Genomic DNA, 25876 nt, shown 5'->3' on the forward strand with positions numbered 1-25876 from the left:
AAAACGCAAGGACCCGGCGTAAGGATCCCAGTTCGAGCCCCCAGCTCCCCACCTGCAGGGGAGTCGCTTCACAGGCGGTGAAGCAGGTCTGCAGGTGTCTGTCTTTCTCTCCCCGTCTTCCCCTCCTCTCTATTTCTCTGTCCTATCCAACAACAAGGACATCAATAACAATAATAATAACTAAAACAACAAGGGCAACAATAAGGGAAAATAAAAATTTTAATGTATTAAAAATAATTAAATACATCCTTTATTAAATTAAACAAGCAATAGAGAAAAAAAATTAAAGTTTTTTACAGGCAAATGAGCTACAACACTATCTCAAATATGAAGCCCAGAACAACTCTGAGTTAATGTTGTATCCCTACGTGGTTCTTGGCTGGTGTGATTCCCTCCTCAGTTGAAACTTGACTCTTGACGGAAGAGTTTGATGCCAGTTAGAGACTGAGAACAAGTTCTTTACTACTCAAAGAGAAATAAGCACCTGGAGGAGTCAACTACTCAAATCCGTGCCATCTCGTTCTTCCCACCAGGAAAGTGATTGTCCCTAAACCCAGAGGGGAAAATCTTTCAAAAAGGGCTAAGGAATAATCCTTCACTGAGCACCCAAGAGCCTCTGAGCAGGCCCAGAGAACCAACAGGCCCTTGCCTTCTGTATGGCGTGTCCCTAAAACTCATACACAACGTCAGTGACCTAAGGAACCTTGATGCTGCTTTCAAAGAAGTCAGTTCTCATCCACTGTTACAAAAACGTGTGGTCACTTTCTTCACGGGTAAATATTGGGTTGTTGGAAAAGTCATGTACTTTTTTTTTATGTTCCTTTTTCCCCCTCGTGGGGTTCGGTGCCAGCACTACGAATACACTGTTCCTGGCGGCCATCGTTTCCTTTTTAATGGACAGGACAGAGAGAAACTGAGAGGAGGGGGAGGGAGAGAGGGAGAGAGAGACACCTGCAGCCCTGCTTCACCGCTCATGAAGAGTCCCCCTGCAGGTGGAGAGCCGGGGCTTGAACCTGGGTCCTTGGGCATAGTACTATAAGCGCTGACCACAGTACTATAGGTGCGCTACTGCCCGGCCCCCCCATTATGTTTCCCAATGCGAAAATGCATCATGACTTCTCCAACAGCCCGACATGGGCCTCCAGTTACCAAGCAGAAGACTGCTCTTACTCTCCCCACCCTGCCCAGGTCTGCGAGGAGGGTCTTACTGATGGCAGCTGCTTTGCGCTTCCGAACAGGCTTCATGATGCTGATGACACTGCTGGGCTGCAGGGCCGGCTGGAGCCAGTAGGAGGTGCTCTCCACGCTGGCCATGTAGATGCGCAGGCTGCCGTCCTCACACAGCAGGATCATCGTGGTCCGCTGCTGCTCGTTGCAGGCCGTGTGCCTGATGGCAACCATGTCCTGGATCTGGGTGGGGGACAAAGGGCGGGGCATGCTCTCACAGCTTTCCCAGCCGCTGAGGAGTGGCCCCCAAGGACAGCCCAAAAAGGCTCCTAGCACTAATGACTGACACACCTCGAGAGGCCTCCCCTCAGACAGCCTGAAAGTGGCATGATACATACACACGGAAGTGAAGGCGGCTTCAGCGAAGTAGTGGGGATGTTTGACACTGACCTTTGCTTTAGCAGGGAGAGTCTTGATCTCCTGGATTAGAAAAGTATCTGGCTTCACCATAACTACCAGCGGCACACCTGTAGTCTGCTGGACACAACACACTAATCCAGGGTGATTCATCACTTCAGACCACTGGCAAAGGGCAGGAGATGTCTTACTGCCACCATTGGAACTGCAGATCAAATAACATCATCATCACCAACCAGTCAACTGCCAGCAAGACGAGTTCCTCTCTCTTGACCTAATGCCAGTGTCACCAATCTACAATTCCCAGAGCAATTTATCCATGAGACTCAGTTGTATTCAAAGTCATGCATACAGTCTCACAGACCCCAGCATCTAGAACAGAAAGGTCCTGTTTTGGAATCTACATTACAAGAGTCTATTGTGTGAGGGAATCGGTGATAAACTGGCCAGAAAGCTGCCAATTGTGAGCCTCTGTCCTATCAGCAATCTCCACGAACAGCAAAGCATGTCATCAGTATCATCTGTATTTCACCCCAAACCAGATCATTAAAAACGAGGCAGCCAGAGGATAGGGCTAACAGTGGAGATACAGTGGCGACGTGGTGAACGCAGGCACAGTGGAACTGAACAGCCGCTGCTCACGCCCACCTTTTGATGTTGATGGGGAAGAGCTGTGACACCTCCAAAGTTGATCTGCTGATGGTGGCCGCAAAGGACTTCCCTTGGCAATAGCTGAAGAACAGCAGCTGCAGCACGTGCGAGTAGTACACAGACACACCGCCACCTGCCAGCTGGCTGTTACTGTCCTGTTGGCACAAAGACATGGCGTCGGCAGGGCATTCTCGCAGTGCCTCGCGTTCCAGTTTCCGGTCATGCTGGCTCTAGCTAGTTTTCAATCACTACCATAGACTCTCATAGATAATTCTTTTTTTAACAGCAATGAAACTAAGTTCCTAAGAATGAAGTTTTTGCTATTGGGTAAAAAGAAGCAAAGAGAATAAGAAAGGATAAGGAAAATCAGTAAGAAAGGAGTTTCTAAACCCAATCTAGAACAGAGGAGAACACTGGCTCTAACCTTCAAGTCCTCATGACTGATTTCCAAAACATTAGTGACATAAAAGGGTCCCTGCTGAGCACTGCTGGCCTCTTCCATGAGCTGAGTATAGATGTACCCAGCCGAAGACATGATAACAATGATATTCTTTCCCTCCTCATTGAAAAGGAAGGTGACGTCTCTAATCTTTGAACTTGGCAGAAGAAAGTAGAAGGTTGGACTCAAGGCATCAGTAGACAGGTCATAAATCTACAGGGTAAAAGAGAAAAAGAATGACATCAATTTGAGTCCCAGCCCAAAACGATCCCAGTGAATTCACTGCTGATTCAACGACAGTATCAGGCACTACTGATACATAAAGACAAGTAAATATGTCTTCCCACAATCAGGAATAACTAGGCAAGAGATAGACAGTAACAAGTTCTATAAGAAACACAGTAATTAATAGCTGTGTTCACACAGTAGAGGCAGAAACCAGAATCAAGTTCATACTGTCTGGGGCAGGGATAGATAGCATAATGGTTATGCAAAGTGATTCTCATGCCTGAGGCTCCAGGTTCAACCCCCTACACCACAAGCTAGAGCTGAGCAGCTCTGGTTTAAAATAAAAAGAAGCATTCATACTACCTGTACATAGAAAAACTTGGCACACAAAAGAGAAAAAAGGAATTCCTGGAAGAAACTAGCACATAAGAGAGCACAACCATTCTGGATTTGAATGCAGGACTGCGTCAACCAAGACATCTAACTGTACCTTGACGAAGTCTGCGGTAACTATCGCTAGCTCGGTCTGGGAGCCAGGAAGCCACACAGCTTTGATGATGAAGTTGCCTGTCGCCAGCTGGGGGTGCAACACCAGGTGGTCGGACACTGAGCCTGAGCTACTAAAGGTGAGCACGTGGCAGTCCTGGAAAGGATTGAACAAACAGCTGCTTCAAAATGATCTGAAAAGCAGTGAACCGCTCCTGCCTTCAGTGAGCACCGAGACTATCTAGTGGCACATACTGCTCTCGAGCTTTCAGAGAGAGACAATTTCCCATACAAAAGAAGTCTGAAATACCGGGGGGGGGGGGGGGGGGGAGGGGGAATCAGTGGAAGACTTCTTTTGCATCCCAATGGTGTGTAAATTGTAATCTTGATATGAGTAAGGGAAAGGGGCATGTTCCTCTGAGAACACGGGAGGCGGAGACTGGGATCCAGATCTGTAAGTCAAGACCATCCAACACACACGAGGCTTGTTACCTTCAGTCCACAGACGGCGAGGTAATCCTCTTTGCAGGGATTTCCCGTGAGACTCAACACAGTGAAGGGGACTGGAGCAGAAGCCAAGCGAGTCAGAGTCAGCTTCCTCTTACTAGAGTCTGCTTGTTTCAAGAGTGCAGAGAGCTGCAGAACAGTGATCTACAAAGGAACACGTGCCAGTCTAGTCTCACACTGTGATTCTCCTCTCAGAGACACAGAAGAGCAGCGAAAGCTCCTTCAGAAAGGGCACCCCATCACAAGCTTTTCCTGTGAGTCTCTTGGAAAAGTCCTAGACCAATACCAGCTCATGTTTTTCCTAGCAAAGAAATTATTAGTGCCATTCATTTTTTTCCTGCCAGTGAGGAAAGCTATTTGAAGGATTACTCGTATCTCTGGTTGTTTACTTAAGTTAAGTCTAAAATGATGTTACTGGTGATAAAGAGAAGACTAGCGTGTGTTAAGAAATCTAATGCCCCTCTAAGTTGCGCTTGTATAAAATTTCCCATTGTGCTTAGAGGGCTAAGAGGACGGACACTCACCATCAGCCCGAGTCTCCTAAGGTGTCTGCAGGCCTGTGCTGAAGAGTGACAGCACGCACTGGGCAGCAGAGTGACTGATCGTCATGACCTGCCCCCAGTGGGTGGCCTGACAGCTAAGTTTTGGGTGGAACAGGCTAATTAAGGACGACGTCTGTTTTAGTTATACTGGCTGTGCGCTTCATTACTCAGTTTGTATCAAAGGCTTGATGTGACAGGATCAGATTGTAGCATACTGGTTATGCAAAGACCTTCATGAGCTCTGTCCCTCAAGCATTCTACACACGGCTACTGCATATGCATCCCAATACACTTTCTTCCAGAGGGTCCAAGTGGAGCCATCTAAGTTTTAGTGCTTACGACAACCATGACCACAGTGAATGGGAAGGAACTGGAGAACCCACCTTGCCTTTCTCGTGGCTAACAGCCAAGTGCTGGCGGCGCCCGTGGGGGGAGGAGAGCACGCACATAGCTACCCGCCTAAGCACATGGGCACTAATCAGCTGTCGAATAGTCTGGCCCTGGTCTCCACTGTAATTCATCCGAACATTCTCGAAAGCCCCTTCCTGGGAGCCTAAGGTGGGAACCTGGCAAAGAGAGCATAGGCAGTAGTAAGGCAAGGCCGTCAAGTGAGGTCACACAGACTGCTCACGCGGCTGAGCGAGTCACAGCGCAGTCTGGTAACTCAAGTCAGCAGACTCCATCTGTGGCCCAATGACAGTCAGGCAAGTCAGCGGACTCCATCTGTGGCCCAGTGACAGTCAGGCAAGTCGGTCAAAGCCACTGAGCTACTGGCCGTTCACTAACAACAAAATTGTAGGGCTGGGTGGTGGTGCGCCTGGTTGAGAGCACACATCACAATGTGCAAGGACTTGGATACAAGCTTCCAGTGAGTAAAGGTGGGGCTCTCGAGCACGAGGTCCTGAGTCCCATCCCCGGCAGCGCATGTACCAGCAGAGTGATGTCTGGCCCGTTACCTCTTCCTTTCCCTCTCATTAATAAATAAGTAAAAATATAAAAATAAAAATAAAAGTGAGAGGGAAAGAGAGGCTTTAAAAGCCAAATAAAGCTATTGACTTCCCAACACTTCCCACAGGCCAAGCTGGCATCCAGGGCCTCGCCAAGAATCTGCCTAACAAACGGGTGATGAAAAGGGCTGAGTAGAACTCATACACAAGAGCTGTCGTGTCACTTTTGGAGTTGGATGAACCTTATGGGCCCACATGAACAAATGAGGGTCTGATTCACCAGGAGGCCCCACGACCACTGGATTGCTCTTTTTAAAACACACCCCAGACACCGTTATTTTTGCTGTGTTGTTGGTTTTGTTTGTTTTTTTGCCTCCAGGGGTTATTGCTGGGGCTCAGTGTCTGTACCATGAATCCACTGCTCTTGGAGGCTATCTTTTCCCCTTTTGTTGTCCTTGTGGTTTTACCTTTGTTATGGTTGTTATTATTATTGTTGTCGATGTCACTGGATTGGACAGAGAGAAGTGGAGAGAGGAGGGGAGACAGAGAGGGTGAGAGAAAGACGGGACACCTGCAGACCTGCTTCACCACCTGAGAAGCGACTCCCCTGCAGATGGGGAGCCGGGGGCTCGACCAGGATGCTTACACTGGTCCTTGCGCTTTGCGCTACGTGCGCCTAACCCACTGCGCCACCTCCCGCCCGGCCCCCAGATGCCGATTTTTACACTGACTGCCAGTAGAGCTTAGATTCTAGGAAATGAATGGTCAGGCGCTGACTTCTAAGTTCATCCCGAGTACATGCAAACCTTGGTGCCTCAGAAAAGGTGCTGGCTCCTATGCTCTGCTAACTGCAGGTGTAAGACAGACTCACCATCAGCTGATCTGTCATTTCAACCACCTTGTCCACTGTGTGCAGCTCCCGGAGGGCTTGCTGAGCCCGGCTGCTGCTCCCCACGGCTGAGGTCTGTTGGAAGTTGGTCTGAATGGCATCCATGAGGAAGTTAAGCATGTCTAACACCAGAGGAGCGAAGGAGAAATTGGCCTGAGAAAAAAACCAAAAATACAAGCAGGGGAGTATTATGAGTCATATTCGGCATGATCTTGTCAGCATAGTACTTGTTTATTTGTTTATTTGTTATTGGGTAGAGACAGAGAGAAATTGAGAGAGAGGAGAAGACAGAAAGGGAGAAAGACACTGTCTCGTGAAGCTTCCCCCCTGCAGGCAGGCGGGTACCAGGGGCTTGAACCCAGGTCCTCGCACACTGTGATGTGTGCACTTAACCAGGCGTGCCACCACCTGGCCTCTTCTTCAGTTTTCTTCATAATCCCATTTCCTGCTACCCATTCTCCCCATAATACTTGATCTGACTCCAGCCAATCTGCTCTAAAGAAACCTTTGTAGCGGACACTCTTAACGCTCAAGCAGATCCGTCACATAAGTAACTCGTCTCCTCTGCATCTTGAAATGGCTCTAGGTATGCCCCATTCTCCAGAGACCTGAGAAAAGACTGTGTTCTGTTTCTGTGATTCAGGTGAGGAACTCCTGTCAAGAAAGGGTTGTCTCTGGCTGAGGCATCGCTCATGTGGCAACGCCTGTGCCTTCTCGTATGTCAGAGCCTGGGTTTCCGGCCTGGCACCAAATGGGCGCACTGTGTGTGGCAACGGGGGAGCTCTACAGACAGCGACACAGAGCTTTCGGTGTCCGCTATCTTGCGGCCGCTCATTCCACAACAAGGAGGAGAAAAGACAATGGGCCGCGATGTCCACGCAGTGATGAGCGCACATGCACAGTGCCGCGGCTCGCTCCCCGGAGCAAACTGTGAGGAAAATGTGAGGAGAGAGGAAGGAAAAGGAAAGTGTACAGTGCTGTGCAGCTAATACTGGCCGGCCCTGCGCGAGCTCTCCGGCCCTCTTGTCAGATGAGGCGGTGTTTAGTAGCAGGCAAACTAGAGGAAGGGAAACTCCACTCCAAACCCCACTGGAAGGGCGCAGAGCGCCTGGCACGTCCCTGCTCAGGGACCACCTTGGCGACCGCTGTGCTCTGCGCGGGGACTGGGCGTCAGCCAGCGAGCCCACCTGGTTCTGGAGCGCCTCCCGGCAGCCCTCCACCGTACGGCACAAGCTGCTCTTCTTGGGCTTCTCTTCATCGACCGTCTTTCCGTCGCTGATGGTGACCTTCGCCTTGTCGGCAGGGGAGGTGCTGGTATGCCGCACCAAGCTTTCTGACACTCTGGGTTCACTCTGAAATGCTGACTCCTTCATGGTGGAACTCATGCCGCTGCTAGGAGTCCGCTTTACCAGTGCCTAGGACAGAAAACATCAAGGGCTCAGCTCTGGCCACGAGCACAAATGAAGTATTGCCCAAGATCATCAGGGAAAAGGAAAACTCATCATTTAAATGAGACCCAGGGCCAGAGAGCGAGCTCACCTGGTAGGGAGCCTGCACTTGCCACATTCACACCGGACACAACATGGCAAAGGAAGAAATTCTAAGGTGTCCCTCCCCACCCACTCCAGTAATCTGTAACTCTATCTGAATGAAATAAGTAGCCCAGAGCAGTGAGATTACATAGGTATGAGGGCCTAGTTCCATAAATAAAAAATAATACCCTGAGGACTAAATTCTGACCTTCATGGTATTTGCCATAGACCTAATTCTTGAACCATTCACAACAACTAATATTGACTATCTCTAAAATTACAGTAAGATATTAGGGAAAAGAAAAAAAAAAAAAGGTAAGAGCTCCAGGGATCCTAAACGTTGTAGTATTTTAGGTGAAGTGGTGAGGCCACGCACGACTTCCAGATCATCAGTACCAGAACCAGAAATTCCTGTCACATACAGGCCCCCACAGAGGCGATGTCAACATTCTCCAGTGGAGCTGAAACACTTCCTGCTGAAGCGTTGAAGCTGAACACTTCCAAGGCACACGATATAGCCACCACACAAGTCACTATCTCACCAGACAGCTTCCGTCTTCTTTGGCCCCACAATCACAGAAGAAGGACCCGTACTTGGCGTAGGAGATTTCATGGTCCTTGTGACACACCTTGGCGCACACTGTACACACACCCACTCCATCAACCATTTTGCAGGTGTGACAGTGATACCTACAAAGGGCAAGAATCAGCAATGAAGTCAAAAGTTGTAGCAATAAAGACCTGGCAAACACTCGCCGAGAAGGAAGAACTGTTCTTACCAGTGTTGGTTCATGAACTCCTTCTGAGTGATGGTGAAGGTGCACAGTTTATTGCAAAGGGAATCTTCATCCTTCAAAGAAAATAAACCTCTTTAATAATTTTTTTGCGCACGTGGCACCAATCGCAAGGACCAGCCTAAGAATCCTGGTTTGAGCCCCCGGCTCTCCACCTGCAGGGGAGTCGCTTCACAGTCAGTGAAGCAGGTGTCTTTCTCTCCCTGTCTCTAGCTCCCTATCCTCTCATCATTTCTCTCTGTCTTATCTAACAACGACAACATCAATAACAATAACTACAACAACAATAAAAAAAACAAGCACAACAAAAGGGAAAATAAATATAAGTAATAATTCTTTTTAAATCCATACACAGACATCCACAAAAACACACAGCCCGCTTCAATGCCAGGGTGTCAATGAAGAACAGTCAGATTAGAGTTGGCCAGAAGTCTGTTCCAATTAGAAATGGCTTGCAGCAGGAGTCAGGCAGTAGCACAGTGGGTTAAGCTCACGTGGCAGGAAGCACAAGGACCGCACAAGGACCAGCGGAAGGATGGGTTCGAGCCCCCGGCTCCCCACCTGCAGGGGAGTAGCTTCACAGGCAGTGAAGCAGGTCTGCAGATGTCTATCTTTCTCTCCCCCTCTCTGTCCTATCCAACAACGATGACATCATTAACAACAATAACTACAACAATAAAACAAGGGCAACAAAAGGGAAAATAAATATATATATTTTTTTTAATTTTTAAAAAGGGGGAATCGGGCTGTAGCGCAGCGGGTTAAGTACAGGTGGCGCAAAGCACAAGGACCGGCATAAGGATCCCGGTTCGAACCCCGGCTCCCCACCTGCAGGGGAGTCGCTTCACAGGCGGTGAAGCAGGTCTGCAGGTGTCTGTCTTTCTCTCCTCCTCTCTGTCTTCCCCTTCTCTCTTTCCATTTCTCTCTGTCCTATCCAACAATGACAACAACAATACTAACTACAATAATAAAAAAACAAGGGCAACAAAAGGGAATAAATAAATAAAATAAATAAAATAAAAAAAAAAAAAGAAATGGCTTGCAGCTTATAAACGTGGTGCAATTTCAGGTGAGACCTTAAGGTCTTGTGGCTAAAAAAAGAAAACCTTTGTGCTTCTTTCAGTAGTGCTCACACAGCCCTATCAAGACTCCATCACTAAAACACCAAGTGGCCCTGGGTGGAGTCAGACACACATGCTTATTAAAGTCCATCTCATAGGGTCCGGCTCTGCCTGTGGATTTGGAGGCACAGACAAGAGTTTTCTGGTTCAAAACCTGTACTTCCCAGAAGCTGGTGATTCACTGGGAGGGGAAAAATCCATCTCTTAAGCACACATACTGCAAAGCACAAGAACCTTGGAAGGATCCCAGTTCAAGCCCTGGCTCCCCACCTGCAGGGGAGTCGCTTCACAGGTGGTGAAGCAGGTCTGCAGGTGTCTGTCTCCCCTCCCCCTCTGTCTTCCTCTCCTCTCTCCATTTCTCTCTGTCTTATCTAACTACAGCAGCAGCAACAGGAACAACAATGGAAAAAAGATGGTTGCCAGGAGCAGTGGATTTGTGGTGCAGGCACCTAGCCCCAGCAATAGCCCTGGATGCAAAAAAACAAGTTCATCTCCTGAGAGATGAGATCTCTCTAGTTGTACAACCCTCGGAAGTCTGGCAGGTGTTAGTTATATAAACTGAGAGGAAGCAACAAAGACAGAGAAGAGTTCTGCTCCTCACAGTGGCTAGAAAGAGAGCCTAGAGCTTGCCGGCATGCGCTCTGTAAGTGCCCTCCAGTCACCACTTGATGCGTACAGAATCCTCAGCCTGTGAGTCGTCGTCTTCCACGGCCAGCTCCTCCACCCAGTCCGAGTCAACCTCAATGGCCCTCTCTTCGCCGTCCACCGAGAGGTGACTTGGACCTTGACCGTTGCTCTGGCTCAAGGCATTGGTGACATCAGCCAAGTACGACATGATGTGGCATGTGCACTCCAGGACTGTCACGTGCTACAAGAGGAGAAGGCAAGTGTTTTCCAATGCAGCTCCAGTCACAGGAATGACAGAAAAGCAGTGTGACTGAACTATCTTATGTCCCCCGCTCATCTCATGGAGCCACTCAGTAAATGTACTGAGTAAGTACACACCCATCCTAAGTACCAGGTGATTCTTTACAAGATCTCCTAAGAGGAAGAGAAATGAAACCAGGAAAACAGTAAAACGCAACAAAAATCATTCAAAACTACTGTGGACCAGAGAGGGAACTAGGCGACCGAGCACACCCTCGCTCCACCCCTGCGCCAGAGCCAACCCCCCGCGTCACGTGAGGCCTGCAACAGAGAGGACCCCGCTGATGTAAGAGCACTGCTCTGCGCTCCGCTCCGCTCCGCTGGACCAGCGCACTAGTCAGCCTAGGCTTACAGTGGCTTGGGGATCGAACCTGGAACCGCTGGGGCCTCGAGCACGAAGGTCTTTTTGCAGAACCACTGTGCCATCTCCCCAGCCCCTGCACTGCTTTCTTCTTTGTCATCTCCCCCTCACTCTCACAAGAAAAACAACGAACAGGCTCTCATTCGCATTGGTCCTACAACTAGTGGGGTGTTTTTTAGCCACTAGTCAAAGGCGTTTGAGTCAGGGAGAAACAGTTCCAGAGAGGAACTGAAGACTTTTCCAGAAAACCACTGCAGGCATTAAGGTCTTCGGCTTCTAGGTGTCTTGACTGAGTGTCAGAGCTGAAAGGATACAAGTCAGCAACAGAGGGAAAAGTGAGAGAGGTGGGTCTCAGAGGTCAACTGTCTGCTCTCAGCCACCTACGTCAGGGTTGTGATGTGGCGAGAGAGAGAGAGAGAGGCTGCCAGGATGCGCAGCTGCTGGAGTTAGTGGCACGTCTCCGCTACAGTGAAGGAGCCCAGGCCTATACTAGAGCTGAGGGCCACCTACCCAAACAAGAGCGGGGCAGGGCGCGCATGCAAACACACGCGCAAACACTTTTTAAACATGAGCAGAAATGTGCTATTTCGGAATTAGCAGCCCCCCCAGAGCAGGCTTGAGGGCATGCTGTTAGCAGTGACGCCCTTGAAGGCCCTGGAGATTTCAAGCCTTATCTTCTGGACAGAAGGCGGCAAGTAGGAAGGAGAGGCTTCTGCCAGGGCACGGGGTCAAGAATCGCCGTCCCCTACTTCTGCCACTCTGCTCTCCTTACCTTCCCATGCATTACACCGGCGTTCAGTTTTTCAACCACGTTCTTCTGTGACAGGTATTTCTTGCTGCCCGAAGGAGGAAAGGAAAAGGAGAGACATGCAATCATCTCAGGAACCACAGAAAGGAAGCATCGCCACGATGCGTCTATCTGTGATCAGAGTAGGGCAGGCGTCTTCTGGAGTTTTGTTTTGTTTTGTTTTGATTAATTCACTCACTCATTCATTCACTTCTGGATCGAGACAGAGACAAGTTGAGGGTGGAGGGAGACACACCTGTGGCTCTACTTCATCACTTGTGGGGAGGCATCTGCAGGTGAGGACCGGGGGCTTGAACCTGGGTCCTGACAGATGGTGACGTGAGCTCTCACCCGGCCCCCAGCAGTATTAGAAATATGTAAGAGATCAGAAGTTTGAGACTCTCTACTTCTCCACTAATACTTGGGATGTTTTCCCTGACACCACTTCTTAGAATAGCGAACAGAAAACCTTACTCTTCAGGAAGACTAAGTCTAAAGTAAACAGAAATATTGGCTACTACCTTAAGCGTTAATGAAAAAGGAGAGATTCAAGTTTCTTTCACACCCACACTGGGCTTTAAGGAAGTGACTTGCAATTAACTACTGCCTCATTCTCCAAGACCAATGTGGCAACTCACGGACGGACTCCTTCCATCTCATGAGCTTACCATCTACTCAGCCAGTCCACGGCAGCGTTATGAAGTTGAAGGTGACCAGCACCTTGACCTGCACTGGCCAGAGTGGCCATCACAACCATGAGTTCAGGAAAACCAGTCCCATCACCGTTGGACAGCATCTCTGTTGCCATGGGAATCAGGGTGCCGAGAAGCACAGCACAAACACCTTCCCCAACTTGGCTGGTGGAAAAGAAACAGCAAATTAGTAAATAGTCAACAATAATGAGCCTTTGTATGCTTCTAAACTTGTCAAAGTGATTCAGAGAACATTAAAATCAGACAGTAAAGCACATGGCCGTAAAACACTAAGACCAGCTTAGGGCTTGGCCTATTAGGCACTGAACTTCATTCACCCATGCTGCAACCGCTATGTCCAGTAGCTGCAAAAGTTTCTACGTGGAAAAAAATTTTTTTTTTTTTTTTGCCTCCAGGGTTATTGCTGGGGCTCGGTGCCTGCACCATGAATCCACTGCTCTTGGAGGCCATTTTTTTCCTTTTTGTTATCCTTTTTTTTAAAATCATTGTTGTGGTTATTATTATCGTTGTTACTCATGCCATTTTTGTTGGATAGGACAGAGAGAAATGGAGAGAGGTGGGGAAGACAGAGGGGGAGAGAAAGACAGACACCTGCAGACCTGCTTCACCGCCTGTGAAGTGACTCCCCTGCAGGTGGGGAGCCGGGGGCTCAAACCGGGATCCTTATGCCGGTCCTTGCGCTTTGCACCACGTGCACTTAACCCACAGCGCTACTGCCCGACCCCTGGAAAAACTTCTTTAAATGAGTTAGTTCCTCTACATCCTTTCCATCAAGTAAGCAGCAGCAGCAGCAGCAGCAGCATTAAAATGCTCGAGACCCACGCCTAAAGGAAGACAGCTGAAGACGCGCTCTCCTTGGGGCTGTGAGGGGCACAGGAAGTCAAGGCGGCTCTTCTACCTGTTTTCACGAACGATGTACGTAGTCAGTAGCTGCAACAGCTGCCGATTCTCCTGAATCACATCCAGCTGATCGGAATCTCGGGGCGGGGATGCCGTCATGCGAGTGAGCCAGGCCTGGAGACGCACAGGCTCCACACAAGCCAGTTGTGCCAGAGAGCCACAGAGATGCAGAAGGCTTTGGTTAGGGCTTTTCTCAGCTGGAACAGACCAAGAGGCTACGGTCAGTTTAAGTGGGGGAGGGGAGGCGCCCACAGGGGTGGGGGGAAGGAAAGCAGGTGCAAATTCTGAGTCAAAAAAGGCAAAGGTTTCAAGGAAGTTTTTAACTTCCTCACAAATTTTCAAGGATTCTCTCCACCTGTTAGCGTTTTCATGCCATCGCTATTCTTGGGCAAAAGATAGTACAGTGTTAGCCAGACATCAAAGTTCCCGTAAGAAGATTACTAAAAGCTGTCACTCACTCAGCTGGAAGAGTTTGGTGAAGAATTTCAAGACTCTGTTACAGAATTGAGCAGAGAGGTTCTCATTGGCCGTTGCCATCATGATCTGCACAAGTTCTCCACTGAGGGGGAGGGGAGGACAAAGAGTCACAGTAAGTCTCACGCAAAAGGCACTCATCTCGACGTCTCCACAATCTCCTCTCCTAGGCAAACTGGTTATCCACCAACAACTTGCGATATTCATGAAGTCAGTTCACACGTCAGTAAATTCAAGGAATCGACAATCAGCCCGGCTTTAAGCAGACCTTAAGGACAGGGGCTTTAAGCAGACCTTAAGTTTGCTGTGAGAGAGAGAGAGAGAACACCAGGCCTGGGCCACAGCCCAGCAGCAAAGGGTCAGGAGACACTCAGCACTGCACAGGTGGGACTGAGCAACGTGCTGGTCTCTGCCATAAACTACTTTGACGATCTGTTGAATTAACTTGCTTTTCGTAATCCTGGGGTTTCACTACTCTGCGTCGACTTACTCAAACCTGGCCACACGGCAAACAAGTGTGCTGTCCAACAGCCTAAGCCCATGGGGCCGGACGTGGCTTCCCTCGCGGGACACACAGACCTGACGCTTCAGGCCCAGCTCCACAGCCTCCACAGAGCACCACGGGGAGCCCCCTGGGTGCTCCGAACAGTCTCTCTCCTCTCTGTCTCCTCCTCCCTCCCCCTTCCCCCCTTTCCCCCCAAGAACTGGAAAGCGAAGTGCGGCAGAAAGTCCACGTAGCGCCATCACACATGCGCGTGGCTCTGTGTGCACTGCTCAGCGCCACACAGAGAGAATGAGGGTATCTACGTCCACGCACACTGCAACTTGACTCAGGAAACTTTCAGAAAACGTGCAGCGTGCACGACAAAGCGCAGCTCACCTGTCCGAGAAGAACTCTTCCATGGCTTTGCGAGCCTGGCTGCTTTCCAGCTGCTTCTCCAAATACTGGAGGCATTCCTCCAATATGGATTCGTCCAATCCACTGAGAACAAAAGAAAAAAGAGTGAAAATTACCAAACTAACATGTTTCTAATGTCTTAATAGTAATGTTTTAAGATTTAAAATTTATGTGTGACAGCTCCTGACGACAATGGTGAACTGTTTTGCCTAAGCTCAGCATGAAGCCTGATACCCAACAGATGTTTGATGACTAGAACTGTAGCTGAACCACCACAAAATCTGAGCCTAGTGACACAGTCGATGACTAAGAGAAAAAGCAGCCGCTGCTACCAAACTTTCTAATTAACAGCACTTTCAACTTACTGTTCTGTCCTCAGTTCCGCTGGAGACAAAAGAGGTAGCGAGTACCTGACCCTCAGAATTAACTCTAAGCCTGATTCCGCCAGTGACTTCTTTTTGGGGGGCGGGGGAGTGCAAATTATCTAACTTTCCCAATTTGAGCATGTCTGTCTTCCATTTAAAAGCAGTCAGGGCAGGGGTAGATAGCACAATGGTTATGCAAAGAGACTCTCTCCTGCCTGAGGCTCCAAAGTCCCAGGCTCAATCCCCTGCACCACCCTAAGCCAGAGCTGTGCAGGGCTCTGGGGTTTCTCTCTGTGTCTTTCTCTCTCTGCATCTCTCTCAAAAATAAAAATAAGGAAAACACTTTAAAAACACACACAGTCAACTACTACATGACGACATAGAGTCACCAGTGTCGATGTTCTCCTCGAGAGCAGCAGCTGTCAGTGGTCTGCCCACTCTCAGTCTGGCTCACCTGTTCGGATCGGCATGATTGGCCAGAATGTCGTAGCAACCAGTGATGAGCTTCTCATAAACGCGAGCCAGGAACTCGTCAGACTCTGCAGGGCCCAGGATGCGCTCCAGGGAGTTGCTGCTGATCTCGGCAACACTCTCCGTGCTTGACTCCAAAAGAAGGGGGAGCAGGGTGCGGATGACCTGTGGTGGGTTCATCTCGTCGGACCAACTTCAACAAAGACAGTGGGCCAGGTTAGTGGGTAAGAGCGGCAGAACCTTTACTCTCATGTCTCCGCCCCGCTAGCTGCTAGCTACACTGACAGTCCGTGCAGCTCCCTCTCACTAGTGTATCAGAAACAAGAGTCGCTTCCACCTGCCCACGACAGGGTGCTGTGGACGGCATACTGGAGCCACCGAGTGAGGCCCTGCTTCTCTCTCCCCTGCTCTCTTTCTCCCTACTAGATAATCTTACAAAAGAAATTACAATTTCTATATGGAAACATCGGAACTAGTAATATACTATTTACACTGTATTCAGAAAAGAAACATAGCAGTAAGCTAGTAGCCCATTCCCAAATAGCTGCTGTAGAATTTCCAGGAGTCAGCAAGGCTTTGAAGGCAAGGTGGATGTCCAGGAAGACAGAATCGTCTCCTCAGACTTACGCTAGTTCATACAACGCAGTGTCCAACACCACAACAAGTCTAGAGAAATCACTTCAGATTAATCACTTAAAAGGTGAAGTGCAAAGCAGCTTCCAATCACTGTCTCTAAAGCCAGCGTGCCTTTCCTGACTGATGCGACACAGGAAGAGGGGACGAAGTCTTTACTGGCCTTTGCAGCAAAGTAAAGATCATCTTAGATAAACACGTATCAACAACAGGCTCAGGGAAAATGTGTATGGCAGAATGTAGTTCAGAGAGCAAACAGGTCCAGGGAGCCGATACTCACACAATAAGATCTCCAGTCAGCCTGACCAACGAGAGGAGAGTGTGTTTCAGGGACGCCGCCAGGGGAAGGCTCTGGCCACAGAGAGTGCCCAAGTGAGCAGCCTGGACGGCGCTTATGTAACTCTCTGAAGGAATGGTGTCGTTAGCAAAGGCATTGCGCTGCAAGTAAGCAAAACAGACACAGATGAACACAGCATCGCCCTACCCAGGCTAAAATCCCTCCTACGGCGGGGGAGGAAGAAGAGGCGAGAATGAGGAGAGACTGAGGGAAGAGGAGGCAGGAGAAAGAGGAAGGATGGCGAGGGAAGAGAAAGCAGGAGAGCAGAGGAAGAAGGGAAAGGGGAGGAGGGAGGGGGAGGAAGGAGGAGAAGGGAAGAGGGAGGGAGGGAGGGAGGGAGGGAGGAGGGAGGACCAGTAGCAGCAGAAGCAGAAGAGGAAGAAGAGAAGAAAAAAGAGAAGGGGGAGGGGAGGGGAGGGGAGGGGAGGGGAGGGGAGGGGAGGGGAGGGGAGGGGAGGGAAAAGAAGAGAAACAAACTGCAATAGACTGCAACCCCATGCAGGCGTCTAGACAAAGGCCTTTACTTGGCAGACACTGACACCCAAACTGAGAAGGCAGACAAGACGGGGTAAAGCAAGCAGTTCACAGAGCGCAGTCAGTGCTCAGATGATCACACCCACTTTTCAAATCCTGAACTACACTGTTCACTGTTACAACTGCTGCTTCACTCCCACAATTGAGAAGAATATGGACTCTGAATACACCTGGGTCTTCAGCACTCAAAGTTCAGTTATCCTTAGGATCTGTGTGACTGACATAAGGTGATTATAATACTGGGGTAGCCCGATTATGATACTAGACTTCCCAAAGAGTAAAGTGACAGAACAACAGAGTACAGTATACACGGATCAAGTAAAGTGATTAAAAACAAAAAAACAAAACCAAAATACAAAAAGCTTTGTACCCTAAAAGCTTAGAGAAACTAAACACAGCCCTATCAAATTATAACATATAACCTCCAAAGAAAAAGAATCATAACATTTTCAGATATTAAGTGTCCATTATACTAGACATTTCAGATTTGGTAGATTTAATCTTCACACCCTAGAATCTAAGTGATGGAGAAACTGAGGCTGGCAGTAGGAACGCCAGCTCTCAACAAAGAGGCTAGGCGGTGCCGTGCAGCTCACGTAAGGAACGCCAGCTCTCGACAAAGAGACTAGGCGGTGCCGTGCGGCTCACGTAAGGAACGCCAGCTCTCGACAAAGAGACTAGGCGGTGCCGTGCGGCTCACGTAAAGGACAGGAAGCACTGCTGCAGCACAGGAAGCTAAAGATCTCCGGTAGCGGCTGACATCTAGAGACCAGAACGTCAACAGACAGGCGGGACTCCGCACTGCTCCCCTGGAGCCTTACCCAGGACCCGATACTGGGGAACTCGCTGGTGTTGATGTTGTTCCAGGACTCACACACACTCTGCACTGACGACGGCAAGTTCTGAACCAGGGTCGGACCTAGGGTCAACAAGGACAAGGAGTGCATCACAAGAAAGAAGGAAAGACACAAAGTCTGAGATTCAAGTCCAAAACCAGAAAAATACACAGTAGCCCAAGCTGTCAAAAGTCATCACTGCGAGTTTAGTCGGGTATTTCAACAGCAGCACCATGTCCAACAAACAGCCGACTGCCTAAAAGCTACAATCTCAACTGTCAAGTCCCCATTGCCGGTATCCGCTTGCTCATCTTACAAATTAAAACTAAGTGGAAATAAGAAGCAAAGGGAAGGCCAGTCATTGGAGGCTGACGTCACCACTGGACGTGTGGAGCCTCTGTGGCCTCGGCAGCCCTGCAGGTCTGAGCTCACATTCTGTGGCCATGAGTAGGAACGTTCCAAGCTGCCCTGACTGCAGGACCGATCTTCCTCAGGTGGAACATAGGAGATCAAATCGATGGGGTTTACAGTCAACAATATTTATACACCTTTCCCATATTTGGGACCCACTCACTTCCCTGATCCAGCTTTCTGCTCCTTTTTCCAGCCATGACGTCACCTCCCCAGATAATAACTTGGATCCACCTGCACATCAGATGTCAAGCTCAGGAAAATAAAAAAATTAAAAAAATAGTGTAGTCATGGGCTCTTTGGAATATAAGTAAAATAGTGCTATTATCTACAAAACGAAGACCCCCCAACTCTTCATATGAACTATACCAGCCTTCAGGTTCATGATTAGTCAACTATTTGTTTGGCTCTATATGTTAACTCTTTTTTTTTCAGCCATCAGGTGGCAGGTGCTAACATGATGCCAACCTGACTTCCCTGGGCAGATGATCCCACAATGTGTCCTGGAGGCCAACCTCCCCAGAGCCCTGCCCCACCAGGGAAAGAGAGAGACAGACTGGGAGTATGGATCAACCTGCCAACACCCATGTTCAGCGGGGAAGCAATTACAGAAGCCAGACCTTCCACCTTCTGCATCCCACAGTGACCCTGGGTCTATACTCCCAGAGGGATAGAGAATGGGAAAGCTGGGAGTCGGGCGGTAGCGCGGCGGGTTAAGCCCATGTGGCGAAAAGCGCAAGGACTGGCGGAAGGATCCCATTCAAGCCCCCGGCTCCCCACCTGTAGGGAGTCGCTTCACAGGCGGTAAAGCAGGTCTGCAGGTGTCTGTCTTTCTATCCCCGTCTTCCCCTCCTCCATTTCTCTCTGTTCTACCCAACAATGATGACATCAATAACAACAATAATAATAACTACAACAACGATAAAAGAACCAGGGCAACAAAAGGGGGGAAAATAGCCTCCAGGAGCAGTGGATTCATGGTGCAGGCACCGAGCCCCAGCAATAACCCTGGAGGCAAAAAAAAAAAAAAAAGACTAGGAAAGTTATCAGGGGAGGGGAGAGGATGGGATACAGAGTTCTGGTGGTGGGGACTGTGTGTTGTCCCCCTCTTATCCTATGTTTTCTGTCAGTGTTTCCTTTTTATAAATAAAAATTTTTTAAAAAACGTGCAAAGCCTTCCAACGTGCAAAGTGAGTAGTTACCACTTGGGTCTCGTTTCCCTTAACACAAGTGTTAAGAGCGGGATGGTTAGTGCACACCCATCAGGCCTCAGGGCAAGGAGCCTTCCAAGCAGCAGAGAATGGGCCTCAGCACGCACACGGCGCCACGCCAAGCCTCTGGACAACAGGGGCGCCACAAGGGCTGGTGGACATGTGTGGTGATTTCTCTCTGATGGCTTCTCTGTCTCTCTTTTCTCCCTCTCTTTCTCACTCAGAAGTAAAATAATACAGAATTCGGATGGAGCAATAGGCAGCATTGCACATAAAGCCAAGCTCGACCCACGACAGACACAATATTGGGGGGCAGCCGTCAATGAAGTGGGGACATTAAAAATCTGTAAATCAGAGTATCTGAAGATTTAAAAGAAATGTAAATAAAAGTTGCAAAATTAAGGGAAAGACAAAAATTGTGAGTCTTAAAGCTTAACTCTGGTACGTAACTTCAGTGCTGCTCGAGTCAATTTGATTCCCCACCTAAACTTCTATCAGATTATCCCTAACGGAGAAAAGGCTTCCCATAGCGTGAAAAGCCTTCCTAATCTCTATAAACAAAAAGAACAAAGGTCTGATCTAGCAGGAAATAATCCGCTGCTTTCGGACTGTTCTGAATGGATATTCTAGTCCCATCACTTGCAAGAGAGAGGAACTTGGGGAAGCAACTCCAAGTGAGTGAAAGTGAGTAAAACTAAGACCAGTGGGATAACGGGAACAACACAGACAGACATATGCTGATGTCTGACACGCAGAAAGGCTCCAAAAGCGGACAGTAAGGAGGGGGGAGAAGGAGCAGGAGTAAGATGCAACTCAGGAGCCTTTACATACCCAGAGTGTTGGCCTTGCATCTGCCAGAACCAATAGCCAGCACAGCAGCAAAGCCCTGTAGCTTCTCCTGGGAAGGCTTCTCAGTGGATCCTTCTTCATTAAAGTTCTGTAGCAAATAGGCTCTGCAGGAAAAACCAGGTGCAATGTGAAAGGTGAACAAAGCTACTCCCACCATGCTTAAGAGGAACTCGCTCAGGACAAGTTAAAAGCTCGTAGCATATTTGATGGAGTGCATAGTGCCTACAGGTAATTGCTTTCCCAAAGGATATTCTTTCCTCAGACCCAGAAACTACCTCATCCAGAAAGGCGCACGTCTTGCCACCTGTTTTGCCTAGAAAAAAATCCTGAAAGCACCACCACAGGATGGGGGGGGGGGGGAATCCTGGCATCCAGAGAGCACCACCACAGGATGGGGAATCCTGGCATCCAGAGAGCACCACCACAGGATGGGGGGGGGGAATCCTGGCATCCAGAGAGCACCACCACAGGATGGGGGAATCCTGGCATCCAGAGAGCACCACCACAGGATGGGGAGGGGAATCCTGGCATCCAGAGAGCACCACCACAGGATGGGGGAATCCTGGCATCCAGAGAGCACCACCACAGGATGGGGAGGGGAATCCTGGCATCCAGAGAGCACCACCACAGGATGGGGAGGGGAATCCTGGCATCCAGAGAGCACCACCACAGGATGGGGGGTGGGCCGGCAGTGCATGGTGTCTGTACCTTGCTGTATTTCTCACTTTCAAATAAAAAGGGGATGGACACACAGGCAACTGACAATGTCTATAAAAGAACTAGATTCATGAAGACATGTTTTTGTCTAAGTCATACTATTAAGTAGAGAGAATATGTACAGAGTTTAGTTTTGGTAATAGCTATGAAGGCTTAGAAAAATTCTATCTTTCTTTGTATATTACAAGTAAAATGCTGGAAAGTATTCAAAGGCTGGAGAAACAGCATAATGGTTGTGAAAAAGGACTCTCACGCCTAGGCTCCGAACTCCCAGCATTAACCCCTGCACCACCATAAGCCAGAACGGAGCAGAGCTCTAGCCTCTCTCCTGTTAATATTAGTTATTTTTAAAGTATCTAAATACTTATGGAAAGTAAACATTTTCTTGATTCTTCCTAAACTATTTGGAAATTCCTTCAACAGTCACTCCATCACATTGAAGATAACACTGTAGCAAGCAAGTAAAATCCTTAGGTTCAATCCCCAGCTCCCTCGAAGCACCATAAGCCAGAGCTGAGCAGTGCTGAGGGGAAAGGGGAGGGGCTGGGGAGGAGGAGTGGGGAAGGGAGGGGAGGAGGGGTGGGGAAGGAGGGAGGGAGGGAGGGAGGGAGAGGGAGGAGCGGGTACAAGGGATCAGCAGGGAGTGAACACTCCACTCCTTTCACGCACAAAGTCCAAGCTGAATTCTTTTCACACTCCTACGGAAAGGGAACCACCCGGCAATCGGGATCCCCGGCACACCTGGTGAACGAGGCATAGGTGTCGATGAGCTGCAGCGTGGCGGGAAGCAGATTCTTGGTGATCTCTGACGACTTATGAGGGTCGGTTTCGGCAGCCATCTTGGAAAAATGTTCATCCAGCGAGACTTGGACCTTCGAGACAGCGGCATCAAGGGTGTAGACAGACTGCAGGCTAGGCATTTCATGGAGCTGCAAGACGGTGGTGCAGTCGACGCTGCAGAACGACGAGATCTTTCAAAACAGCCGAGGTAGGAGTTAGTTATGATGGAGGCTACGGAAGAAGTCAAGCTGCAGCGTGAAGACTCAGAACTAACTTACCTGGCGAGCAAAGTATTCCTCTACAATTTCAACATCGTATTTCACTGAGCTGCACTTGGTAGATGCTAGTTCTAGCAGAGAGCTGGCATGTTCAGCCTTCATGCCCTGTCTGATAAGGTGGTCCTGTTTGGACAGCAAGAAAAGTAGAGCATTCAGGAAATAAACAGACACTCTTAAAGCAAAAGTTCCCGGAGCTCGGGAGACAGACACTCAGCAGGTCAAGCGCGTTGCCTTGCCAGGTGAGAAGCCCAGGGTTCTACACAAAACCAGCTGCCACAAATACAAAGGAAACTGATTCTGAACAGCCACTGGCAACAGGCTCTGTGTTTGTGTTCCCCCCCGCAATACCTTTATCCAGCTGACATAAGAGCTGATTCGAAGACGGGAAGACCACCGCAGAGTGTGTAAGATGTCACATTCACTCATCTCAGATGAGTTCATGGCCAGCTGGTTCATGTAAGTCTTTGACGGTGGCAGAATCCCTAGAATCCTCCAAAGTATCAGGAAGCAATACTGAAGGGCACAGGCCTCCTGAAAGAAGCACAGAGCAGTTGCAGCGTTTGCTGTTGTCTCGGGAGTTTCCTGATGACAAGAAATAGTCCAAATACAAAAATCTGGATTCTCAAAACAGAAAAAAAAAAATTGTGTTGAGACTCAAATTTTAACTGAGATGTGGCTCTCAAAACTGCTCTCCAGATCTTTCTAGAGAATATATTTGATACTACAGCAGAAAATGCTACGATACACATACAATAATTCGCTCCATACTCTGTACATTTTACAGACAAAAAAAAAGCTGCTCTGAGATCCCTCAGGTCTCTGAGACGTCACGAGAACTATGGTGCTATCACTGGGGCTGTGGGGTGAGGAGCACACAGAACTTCGATGGTGGGTGTGGTGTGAAACTGTAGCCTGCATTCTTACAGCCTTGTAAGCCATTACTAAATCACTGAAAAATGAAAGAAAGCAAGGAAGCTCCCCAGTCATTTACCCTCTAGCAACAGAGATCAGCAGCTTCTACTCAGCAGGCTCACAACCTGCTGATCCTCTCTGTGGCCTGACTTGCTCTTAGGACTGCAAGGTACAGACACCACAGAAAACACGAACAGGGAAGGGGGCACTGGGGAGAAGGCAGAATGGTAATGCAAAAAAGATTTTCATGCTTGAGGCATCAGAAGTCCCAGGTTCAACCCCTGGCATCACCATAAGTCAAAGCTGAATAATGCTCTGATAAAAAAAAAAATTAAAGTAAACCAACCACATCCAACTATGGGACCAAAGAAAGTGTTCCAAATATGAGGCTTTCAACACCAACCATCATTCACAGAACATACAGGACTTGGGTGCTTTTAACACTCAAAGCCCCATTTCTCTTAATATTATAAAAATGGGGAAACAATCCAATTATCTCCAAGATGAGCATTAACAATCAAAAACACAGAAATGCTGAAGTCGGTCTCCAAATGAATACTTAGACATTTCTAGATGCACAAATTGTGAGAGGAGTGCTTGCCCACTGTGTGGGACCCTGCGCCTTCGTGGCCCTTCTTACCAGAGCTGTGATGTGCTTGCTCTCCTTCCGCCTGACTATATCGAGCTGGGATCCAGCCGCGAGCAGGGCTGTCAGCGCTGTGTAAAGCTCATCATACTTGACAAGCTTGGAGAAGAGGATTTCACAAGCCTAATGGCCAAAGAACAATCATTTTGAAATACATTTTCCAACTACCATAAACTCTCGTAACCTTATTAGTTAACATAAATCACCCACTAAGTTACTAATATTTGCAGGAATGCAGCACATCCCCACACTGGGGTCATAACTCAGTTTTTGGCTTATGAGAGACGAGTATCGGCTATAGGACACGTCAACACTTTTGCCTATTAAAGCATTTACATGACAAATGCTAACACGTACAGTTTTCAGGAATTATGTATCAGAGGTGTCAACCATTAGGAATAATGCCCTCTACCGAAAAAGTCTTAATAGATAGATTTCAAAATAAAAGGGCAGAGTAGACAGAATAACGGTTGTGCAAAGAGACTCTCGTGCCTGAGGCTCCAAAGTCCCAGGTTCAATCCCCACACCACCATAAGCCAGAACAGAGCAATGCTCTGCTAAAAAAAATAAAATAAAATAAAAATAAAGGGGGGGGAGAGAAAGACCCCTGCAGCATTACTTCACCACTTGTAAAGCTTTCCGCCTGCAGGTTGGGGCTAAGGGCTTGAACCTTGCACATGGTAGGTAACAGGCACTTCGCCAGGTGCATCACCACCTGGCCCCAGGTAATTCCTTAATTAAGCTTAAATACAATACAAACTCCTTCATTACATAAGCCTTTCCATTTTCCCTTGACAAGACAGTTTAGGAAAGACCATCTGCCCACATACAAAATGCTATTTGAAAAATCCCTGTTACCATGCATGACTTGGGCACATACAGCTCAGTGGCAGCACGTATGCCTCGTGTATAAGGCCCTCGGTTCAATCCCCAGCACCACTGAATTAATTAATTAGTGTAATTCTTGTTACCACAGAATCAAGTCGGTTCAAGTCATCCTCTGAGGCTTCTGGGGAAAGGACACAGTAAAACCGGGGCTGTGGAACCGCATCTGAAAAACAATGTGCTTATTAAAAGGACAGTTTCATTCTCAACTCTAATGAGTATAAAGTGTAAAAACTAAGGTAACTTTAGCTCAGGAAGTCCCAGCAATAGTACGGACATTTGAAGCCAGGTAATTCTTTGCTATAATAGGCTGCTGTCAGGAGACAGGGAGATAGCACACAGTGAATCAAGCCATGGACTCCCACGTTCAAACCCCAGCATCCCATGTACCAGAATAATGCTCAAGTTGTCTCTCTCATTAACAAATAAATGCATCTTGTAAAAAAATATATATACATATATATATATTTTTTTTTTTTTACTGCTACCAGGGTTGGGGGGGGGGGTTCCTGCACGATGAATCTGCCGCTCCTGTGGCTTTTATTCTTTTTAAATCTGATACAACAGAGAGAAAAGGAGAAGACAGAGAGGAAGAAAGACAGACACCTGTAGTACTGCTTCACCCCATGTGGGACTGACGGCTTGAACCCTGGCTCCTGCACACGAAAATGTGTATGCTCACTGGGTGGGCCACAGGCTGGCCCTTCTAACTTTTTAGAAAAGAGAGAGAGGCACCGCTGCCCTGTGACTGCAGTGTGTCTGGAGCATCCTCCTGGCCTCTAAGCACTAACTGGCATCAGTGCCCACCCAGCTCTGACAAGCAAATATGTCTCCAGAGATCTCCATGCCTCCGTAGGAGACTGGAGCAGAATCATCCCAGAGGCTCCAGGTGTCAGTCAAGGTATAAGATAATCAAGTTAATCAACAAAATCCTATCATTACATTGAGAGCATTAAACCACAATGCTTTTTCTTCAATAACAGATAAGTATTGATCTAATAAGAGATCCCAAAGACAGTAAAATTAAACTGAAATTTGGTGAAAGTTTAAACAAAATACACTTAACAACATTTCCCAAGATGACAAGCACCTCCTCCAATGAATGACTGCCATAGCAGACGCGAGAGAGGGTCACAGCTCCTACTACTCTCCCGTGGTTTACAGGAAACTTACACTCTAGTGGAAATTTATACTGTGGGATAGAGCCACGTGTCTATAAAGAAAAGGTACA

The 25876-nt window shown here is 48.4% G+C and overlaps 2 protein-coding genes across 2 annotated transcripts in view; one reads left to right on the forward strand and one right to left on the reverse strand.

The window, feature by feature from the left end:
* MRTO4 (MRT4 homolog, ribosome maturation factor) overlaps nt 1-25876 on the forward strand; it is a 366835-nt gene that overhangs the window by 248673 nt on the left and 92286 nt on the right. The gene's annotated exons all lie outside the window — the stretch shown is intronic.
* Nucleotides 1-25876, reverse strand: part of UBR4 (ubiquitin protein ligase E3 component n-recognin 4) — a 151596-nt gene that overhangs the window by 83207 nt on the left and 42513 nt on the right. Inside the window, exons 21-46 of the mRNA XM_060200953.1 lie at nt 24732-24811; nt 23755-23883; nt 22551-22733; nt 22203-22325; nt 21886-22115; nt 20410-20531; nt 17942-18039; nt 16530-16687; nt 15600-15809; nt 14763-14864; nt 13867-13967; nt 13407-13605; nt 12464-12652; nt 11781-11844; nt 10397-10588; nt 8585-8655; nt 8348-8495; nt 7461-7688; nt 6256-6426; nt 4821-5003; nt 3881-4039; nt 3393-3545; nt 2660-2887; nt 2233-2390; nt 1618-1789; nt 1209-1410 (exon numbers count right to left, since the gene is read on the reverse strand). Coding sequence (XP_060056936.1) covers nt 1209-1410; nt 1618-1789; nt 2233-2390; nt 2660-2887; nt 3393-3545; nt 3881-4039; nt 4821-5003; nt 6256-6426; nt 7461-7688; nt 8348-8495; nt 8585-8655; nt 10397-10588; nt 11781-11844; nt 12464-12652; nt 13407-13605; nt 13867-13967; nt 14763-14864; nt 15600-15809; nt 16530-16687; nt 17942-18039; nt 20410-20531; nt 21886-22115; nt 22203-22325; nt 22551-22733; nt 23755-23883; nt 24732-24811 — 4053 coding nt within the window. The remainder of the gene's footprint in view (nt 1-1208; nt 1411-1617; nt 1790-2232; nt 2391-2659; nt 2888-3392; nt 3546-3880; nt 4040-4820; nt 5004-6255; nt 6427-7460; nt 7689-8347; nt 8496-8584; nt 8656-10396; nt 10589-11780; nt 11845-12463; nt 12653-13406; nt 13606-13866; nt 13968-14762; nt 14865-15599; nt 15810-16529; nt 16688-17941; nt 18040-20409; nt 20532-21885; nt 22116-22202; nt 22326-22550; nt 22734-23754; nt 23884-24731; nt 24812-25876) is intronic.

Source organism: Erinaceus europaeus, chromosome 11 (genome assembly GCF_950295315.1).
Source record: "Erinaceus europaeus chromosome 11, mEriEur2.1, whole genome shotgun sequence".
Lineage (NCBI taxonomy): Eukaryota > Metazoa > Chordata > Mammalia > Eulipotyphla > Erinaceidae > Erinaceus > Erinaceus europaeus.